The sequence below is a fragment of the Portunus trituberculatus genome, chromosome 46 (assembly GCF_017591435.1).
Source record: "Portunus trituberculatus isolate SZX2019 chromosome 46, ASM1759143v1, whole genome shotgun sequence".
Classification (NCBI taxonomy): Eukaryota; Metazoa; Arthropoda; class Malacostraca; order Decapoda; family Portunidae; genus Portunus; species Portunus trituberculatus.
In genome coordinates this window covers 8,539,058-8,547,828 of record NC_059300.1, presented here as the reverse complement: position 1 = coordinate 8,547,828, position 8,771 = coordinate 8,539,058, and the positions used below count along the sequence as shown (strand labels likewise).

Genomic DNA, 8,771 nt, shown 5'->3' with positions numbered 1-8,771 from the left:
TCTATCGTTTCCCTTGCTCACACTCCCTTTTACCTCCCATATCTATCCTTTTCTCTCTCGTTCTAACACCCTCGTTATCTTCCATTATGCATTCCATTCTTTCTCTCCATTTCGGCGTTTCCTTCTACTCTTACTCCTTTCCCTCCCGGCGTGGCTGCTATGGGGATTGGGGAGGGTGGGGGCAGGCGGAAGGGGGAGAAAGAGGAGCAAGGGGAGGGGATTTGTATCTGCGCAGGGGAGTGAGGGGGGCGGGACCTTCCTCTTAACCCTCCCACTTTGGTCGCGCTTGCCATATTGCCCTTTCCTTTCTCCCTTTATTCCCCAAGTATAATTTCCACTGGTCGGGGACAACAGCCCCTTCGTGGATGCCTAGCGAGGAGGGATGTGGGTCAAGCGGGTAATGGGCAACGGAAAGGAGAGGGAAAAGTTTTACGCGCGGTAAAGATTCCATTGATTGAACTAGTATGATGTGTTAATCGTTTTCTTTGTTTCATTCCTTCATTCCTTCTTATAATTCCACTCTGAATATTACCATAATAATTGTGACAACGTAATTAATGAATGGTATATATTAATTGAAAAATGTTGTTAATGTTTTTATTTCTTTCCAGTATGATTTGTATTATTCGTGATGTATGGAAGGATCTGTGTTCTTTGTGACTGTAAGTTAAGGCTGTACTGATGTTAATGCAGCCTCTTCCCAAACAATAAGGTAATGAACACTTGTACGGCGCTGGTTGGCATCTTAGAGCGGCGGATTCCCTCCCATCGCCGGCCGACTCCCCTGCCCTACTCCCCAGTCTGCTTCAAGCGTTCGTGTTGGCTTGGTTACGTCGCTCATGCTCTCGCGGGGTCTTTCCATGCGTTCACAATTTTACTTCGCTTATGATAAAACTTTCAACTAACCAGTTAAGTTTTTTCGACTCCTAGACGTCCATAAGCCTTATATGGTGGTAAGTTATGTTATGTAGGGCGTGACATGGGCTGTGAAGTTGAATGTAGCTGTCATGTGAGTGTGGAGCGTGTGCCGCTGTGAAGAGTTTGACCCAGTGTCGCTTGGGCTCCCAGGTGTACGTAGTGCGTGCAGACTCCACCTTCTTGGCTAATTCCTCAGGGCAGTGTGCAAGGGACGTCCAAACAAGTATTGTGTACACGATGGTGAATGTCGAGTGAGTTGCCAAATCTGTGGATTCGTGAGAACACTCTGTCCCTGCCGCGAGCCAAGAGAGCCATGAGGCGAGTCGGAGAGTCTCCGGTGAGGGTGTTGGAGACCAACATTGACCTCCCGTTGTCGGTGAACGGGGACTTGAATAAGGGCCCTAATGGGAACAATCGCGGGGCCGTGCATGATCACCTCCATCACCACCACGACCACGAGGCCGAGGCTGCTGCCCCCACTGACACCATGCTTGCCCACCACCACCACGTCAAATATCCACTGCCCAACGATGACGACGACGACGACGATATAAAGGGCAAACCGGGCAAGCTACAGAAGGTGGCGCACCGGCACGGCCTGACCAAGAAGGGCCTGCTGCTCTTGTTGCTGGTTGGCTTCTTGTGCTTGGTGCAACTTGTGGCCCTGCTGGTGATGACTGTCCTCTGGCCCAAAGACCCCGAGCAACTCAAGACGGAGGTGTGCCTTACTCCGGACTGTCTGCGTGCTTCTGCTCAGGTACAGTGCTCGCCTCATGGTTACTTGTGTCTGTTAATGTTAGCGCCATGTATTATGTATGTAAGGTCATGGAAATGGAATGAAGGTTTAAAACATTCCGAACGATGAGCTCTTGACACAGAATTGCCAAGATAAGGATTGGTCGTTATTGAAGAAATAATCAATATTTTTAAAGTTATAGTTTATTAGCACATTGCTCAAACACGATTATTTTTGCGTCATATCAGTGAACGAAGCCAAAGTTGTAGCGCAGGCACGTCAATATTAAGGATATTTAACTAGTAAAATCGATCTTATGCTCCTGAAGTAAGGGGAAAGGGGAGTTGACACAGCTTTAGCATTCTGTGTTGACCTACATAGTTCAGCAGGCCGCCGCAGGGGTGTAGCGGAAAGTCATCCGATAGCAGCACTTAAGAAGTTAGCAGGCATTAGAGTGGAAAAGTAGAGCAGTGCAATGCCACTTACTTAATTAGGTTACATTGTTTTTAGAGTCTGGGTGCAGCTTGCGAACAATACAGGTTATGTGTGGAGAAAGGAGCACCTTGCCATTTAGGACAATGGCCGGTTGCCTTGTGTCCGGTGGTGGCGGCGAGGCCCGGGGCGGCGTGACCTGCGCGGGATGCAAGTCTCGTCGTTTTCGCACTTTTTATATTATTTTTTCTTAATTCGGTGAAAAAAAAATATCAGGCGCCATGATTAACTTGTCATTGTGACGGTTGGCATTTTAATAATCCGAGTAACTAATAAATTAACATGAAAACCAGAAAAAAGTGAGGGGGGGAAAGGTGGGTGGTAGAGGATGAATGTTGTCATAAATTTGCCAGCGTGGGAATTAAATGTTTGCAGGCTCCCTCCGCCCCCCCTCCCGACTGTATACTCTTCTATGTAATGTATAATTTACAACAAGCTGCGAACATGAAATTTCACCCTCTGCATTAATGATTTAGTGTGTGTGATGATCTCATTGGAGAAGGAAATAACTCGGGCTACAATCATTAGAGTCATTAATTGCAGTGGTAATAAAGCTGTGTGTTGGGGAGGGGAGGATTGAAACCGCTAGTGGTATTCAAGCGAAGAGAGGAATGCCTTTAAGCAAAATTCACACTACGCATTTAATAAGAAAGTGCGACAGGCAGAAGTACGCAATTGAATGGACGGTACATAATTAGAAGTCGATGTAAGAAACAAGAAACCAACAGGGAACATTAGTGTCAGTCCTCTCCCCTCGCCACTCACTTGGTGTTAAGTTCGTAATTCTAGGTTTGCTTTGTTACTTCATGCGTGAATTGGATCGTGGACAAGGCGGCTCTCAGATATCCCGTGAAATTTGCGTTAACGTACTTGCTAGAGTCTAGACTGAATTCTTAATACTTGATGTAGTTTATGCGAATGAATGATTTTTTTCAAAATTAATTTTCTTATCTCCAGTCGTTTTTATCCCTTCATCTTTTGAACGATTATTTTTGGAGCACCAGTCTCCAACCGCCCACCCCTTCGCCCACTCCACCAAATGGCGCAGCGCAGACGTGATTCGTAAACATTATGGCATCCTCACCGACCTCTCCATCGGGTCGAGGGGCATCATCATTAATTAATAGCAAAGCGTCCTCGTTATCGTCAGCCACACCGTTGATCTCAGTCCAATTTTGTCCCCCTTCACAACCCTCCCTTTCCCCCCAACCCGCGACTCTGCTTTCCAGCACCTCTCCTCTCCCTTCCCTCCCGACACTACTCTTCCACACCGCCACGAGAGGAACGTCTAGGCGCGTCAGTGGGTCTCTGGCTCACTCTTTTCAGCCATGATTACTGTTTGCTCGGGACTGATTACCGCCGCCCCCTCCCGCACTCTGCAGCCCACCACTGACTGGTCTCAGATGAAGTGAACATGACTCGCTGTGTGCTGCGTCTTTTGAGGCTGAACGCGTGCTTTTACACGGCAAGTGAGCATTAATTTTTAAAGTTGGGGTGTGCGAGCGGATGTCAGTTCAGTCAGAGGAGGGTTGCATGTGATGATAAAGAAAGAACTTCCATGTGGCAACAGTGGTGTGCATGAGGAGTTGAGGACTATCAACAGTAGCGAAGCAGTGCTTTGAAACATCCAGGCAGGTCTAAGTGACAAACAGACACCACGCGCCCCGCTTATATGATGTTATGTAGGTAATAAAATACACGAACGGAAGGGTAAATGATCATGAATATTGTGAAGGACGTGCTCAATATTATTTCTCACTGCGTCGCCATGTCTTGCAGTGTCGGTCTTCAGAGCACGGCTGGATGTAAATTTAAGAGTAATGACTTGTGTCCCTGTACACATGCTGAGAACTCATTAGTCCAAGTAAACTTGTCGCATATGTCGGTACCTAAAACATCGTCAACAGGTCTGACATGTTTGCATTTCACATTGACTGTCAGCGCTGATCTTGTAAATAGACCTGGCAGTCAGCTGCCGACACATCTGCAAGCGCGAGTGACGCCAGGGTTCGCTTCGCTGAAGAGGCAGAAGATGCTTCTCCCTCGGGTTGACTGGCGCAGCATCAGCGAATGGTCGTGATGAAAGACGTCTGCGTATAGGTCGGTAAGGAGCCGAGATTGCCGTTCAAATAATAATATTTAATATATACATAATCTTGTGACAAACTCAATGAGCTTACACTCAATAGAAAACCTTATGATTTAAAAGAAAAGATGACAAGAAAAGCTGTCCTTGATAATATTTTTGTTTTTGATGTGAGTGGTATGGACGCATTGTTACTGGTGTGAGAAGAGTGGCGCAGCACGAGCCCAGAATACATTTCGGCAGCAGCAAATACTGGCAGACTCACGCCGCGGCTGTCGGAATAATGAATGGTAGAATGGCTAGTCGATTCCCGAGGGAGTTGAGGCAGGTGGGGACGAGTTTTTCACGCCAGACGGAGAAGTGGCTGGGCAGGAGGAGGAGGAGGAGAAGGAGGATAGGTGATGGGCTGCCGATTGTAAAAACCCCTCTGGGAAAACTCAGAGAAATGCAAATATTTAGGCTGATTTATGGAAGCATTTTGAGAGTACGAACCAGAATTGGCCGGCCCAAAAATGCCGATAGGAAGGGAGGGAAAGAAATACCTGCCTACATTAACATGTCGAGGGAAACTGGTGGTGCTGATAGTGGAGGTGGTAGAGGAGTAAGAAGTGGTAGGCGGTGATGGCTGCGGGGGTGGTGAGGAGGAAAGGGGGGTCGTGGTGCTGTTTGAGGAGTGTTGGCGGACGAGGCTCGCAACATGGCTTCATCAATCAGCTGTTCAGTAAGGCGTCACTCGGCCCGGAGCTGCATCTAGGAGGGGCTTGTGGGTGGCAGGACACACACACACACACACACACACACACACACACACAGAGAGAGAGAGAGAGAGAGAGAGAGAGAGAGAGAGAGAATTATTATGGTTTACTTACATAATCTTTCCAGACAAAAAATAGTAAAGATGGTAAATTCATTACAATGAAATAAAAAAATGTAAAAATCATTGATGTTATTTTTACACAGAGAGAGAGAGAGAGAGAGAGAGAGAGAGAGAGAGAGAGAGAGAGAGAGAGAGAGAGAGAGTCTTCTAAATATCACATGACGGAATAATTGTACCTCCCAAACTTCCTATGAATGCCAGTTTGTAATGATACCCATTAAATTTTTCATTTTCCCGCATGAGGAACTCTTGAGGAATTGGACATTAGTTAATTAAAGTATAATGGTGTGTACCGTTATAGCCTCCAGTATCCTGTTGAACGCTTGTCCCATTATAAAATCTGTACACTGAAGAAATTAATGTTTTATACGATTTAGGTGAAAGTGTAAGTGTAGATCATGTTACCTACCCTGACACTCTTAAACCTGTAAATTATGTACCAGTCAGACATTGTAAAACTATAATGAAGTCTCAGCTTAGCACGGCACACCTACTTTTGCGGATCGTGTGGGTGTTAAATTTCCTTCGTGCTCGTAGGAAACCGGTTCTGAACTCCATTTGCTTGATCTGAGTCATCTGGTGCAGCAGTGAACGGGAGGGACAGAGGGAGGGAGGATCGCCTGGCCTTGACTGCATTTCCCTTTTGCTCTCCTTTGACTCACGCCATTTCTCCGCCACTCGGTTCTCTAATATGGCAACACTGCACACGATATCCTCCTCTGCAGTGTTATCTTTTTACACTTTGTTGATAATGTGTCGTAGGGGACGTGAAGGAGGGTGGTGCTATTAATTGTACGGCAGCAGTGCACTTGTCTGGGTGTCCTGCTGGAAGAAATTGAAATGTAAACGGCATGCTTGATTAAGTTTGTTTATTGCGCAGCGTCTCCGCGGCCGTCATGTGCTCAGCTGATGCCTAGACATCTTTTCGTCACTTGTCCTGGCATTACATTACATAACGAAGATTATTGTTGTTGTTGTTGTTGTTGTTGTTGTTGTTGTTGTAATCACGTCGTCGTTGTTATTGCTACTGCTGCTGTTGTCAATATTCTACTATTGCAGTTACTACTATTATATACTGTTAGTTTTTTTTCTCCTCCTCTCCTCCTCCTCCTTCTTCTTCTTCTTCTTCTTCTTCTTCTTCTTCTTCTTCTTCTTCTTCTTCTTCTTCTTCTTCTTCAACAACAGCTACTACTACTACTACTACTACTACTACTACTACTACTACTACTACTACTACTACTACTATAGTACTGCTTACTATGATCGTGATGATCTTACAATGCACTTCCTGATAAATACATAGATAGAAATATTGTCGATGAGTGTGCATTGTGCGTGCTGTCGTTCGGCATAAATGTCTGTTAGCTTCTTTCTGTTGATTGATGTAGTCAAATTTATTCATTAATTTATTACTTACACCTTTGTTATTAGAACGCACAAACGCAAATGTTAAGTAGATGTTGATTATGTGGTAAATGATTCTTAATGTTAGTTCTGGGAAAAAAAAAAAAAAAAAAAACATGTAACCTCAGATTAATGTCAGTTGCTGCCGGTAGGTGGCGTGGTGCGTGATAGCGGGCGGTGGGCGCTCTTCATGTCTTTCTGAGCGTCCTGTGAAGTGCAGTGCAGTGTCAGTTCTTACTCTGCTACTGCCCTCCCCCCGTCCTTGTCTGTCTTTCCTTCTTCATCATACTTCCTTTCTCATCTTTTTCGTCAGTTCGTGTGTGTGTGTGTGTGTGTGTGTTCTTGCATAATTTGCATATTTATGTATTAATTTCTTATGATTATGATTTCATCCTCATGTTTCTTTTCGCTTTCTCTCTCTCTCTCTCTCTCTCTCTCTCTCTCTCTCTCTCTCTCTCTCTCTCTCTCTCTCTCATAATTTAAAACTCTCCCCCAACACACAACTGGATTTCAGAGTGCATCTTTAATTATCGAACCGTCAGATAATGTGTACCTGGAGACTGAATAATTAACCTCCTGCCATGCTGAAGAACACAGAACAGCACGTCCTAAATCCATATATTAGCGTTCAATAGTTTTACAGAGGACTTGCATATCTTTAGCCTGTAACTTTCTATTCCCTTCTAACTTCTACTTTAGGATAGTTAATCATGTTTAGTTCTGTTTTGCTAAAGAATGATGGGTATCTTCAACTTTTTCGCTTCATTAAGTTCTAGTAGTTCTGTTCTGGGTTGATAGATAAAGGGAAGGTTGAAACGAGACAAGAACGAAGGTGGAAATATTAAGTGGTAGATGAAGGACAAACTGAAAAGACAGGGACGAGACAGGAAGGGAAATATTTGATGATATTTGATGTAGATGGCGGGCGAAGAAAGACTTAGAGGAGGTACGAGACAGTGAGGTAGTAGTAGTGGTAGTAGTAGTAGTTGTTATTGTTGTTGTAGTAGTAGAAGTCATTGTAGTAGTACTAGTTTAAAATAGTAGTAGTTGTTGTAGTAGTAGTAGATGGTATATGAGAAGTCGAAAAAGTATAATACTTGATGGCAGAAGGAGGAGGAGGAGGAGGAGGGACGATATAGAGGAAGTAATGGAAGTAGCTACTGCATGGGGGAAGGTATGGAGTAGAGGGAGAGAGAGAGAGAGAGAGAGAGAGAGAGAGAGAGAGAGAGAGAGAGAGCTGTCGGGAAGGCTGCCAGATGTGCGAACGTGACTGGAGTGCCCACTGTTAGGGAGCCACCGATACGGACGCTAATGGCGGGAATATATTTGTGGGGACTCACTCGGTTTTACTCGATTTTTGTGCAGGTCTTTTTAGGAGGGATAGGGAGTTAGGGTGGGAGGAGGGCTGACCGTTGACTTTTTTTTTTTTTTTTTAGAGTTGGGTATGGGTTGGGAGGAGCGTGAGGCGTTGTATTGTGGTGGGTTATGACTTCAATATTCGTCATCTAAACTTCATCAGGTTTTGCATTTGTCCATAGGAAGACTGACAGGAACAAAGACAGACAGACAGATTGACATACGTATACAGACTCGAGCGACTAATAATTGATGGCAGCAAGATTTCGTCGTTTTTTCTAATTTGATGAAAGGATAATTAATTAGTGACGCCTGTGGTTTTTCTGTATTGATATTTTTCTTCCCCACTCATTGTTTTCCCTCTTTATTTTTCCGTCTGGTCAGGAACAAATAATGGGACCCTTGTATTTTTTCCCTTCCTTAATTTCCTTGCAGCTGGTCACCACAGGAGGACAGCAGTTCACCCCAGCTGGCCGAGACAAAACTATCCTGCGGCGTAATTGGCTGAGGAAGGTGGCAACTTCGGGGACTTCGATGCTAGTAGCGGCTATTAGTGGTTGGGTCCGGTACAGTAGTAGCACTGGGAAGAGGGGAAGCAGGGGGAGAAATAACAGGAAGGGGAGGAGATAGTGGTTTGAATGAGAAACAGGTGGACGAATAGTATTGAGGAGGAAGAGGTGAAAAGGATAGACAAGAAGAAGGGAAGGAAGAGGAATGATAGAATGGAAAGTGTCGGGGAATATAATGAGAAGGAAAATAAAAAAGAAAGATGTAGAAATGTGGAAGGAGAACCTGGAGGAAGTGGAGAAATTGGATGGAAAGATGATAAAGAGAAGGAAGATGAAAAGGAAAGAAGTAGAAGGAAGTTAGGGTTGGCACATCCATCTAAAAAAAAAAAATAC

At 44.9% G+C, this 8,771-nt stretch overlaps 1 protein-coding gene across 4 annotated transcripts in view; it reads left to right on the top strand.

Annotated features, from left to right (window-relative positions):
- Positions 1-645: 645 nt before the first annotated feature.
- Positions 646-8,771, top strand: part of LOC123520324 (endothelin-converting enzyme 2-like) — a 403,077-nt gene continuing 394,951 nt past the window's right edge. The window contains exons 1-2 of one of the 4 annotated variants that reach the window (XM_045282533.1): positions 646-953; positions 1,115-1,675. In XM_045282533.1, coding sequence (XP_045138468.1) covers positions 1,163-1,675 — 513 coding nt within the window. In that variant the 5' untranslated portion in view covers positions 646-953; positions 1,115-1,162. Of the gene's footprint in view, positions 954-1,068; positions 1,676-8,771 lie in introns of all 4 variants that reach the window. The other 3 variants (XM_045282534.1, XM_045282536.1, XM_045282535.1) reach the window with 3 other exon arrangements.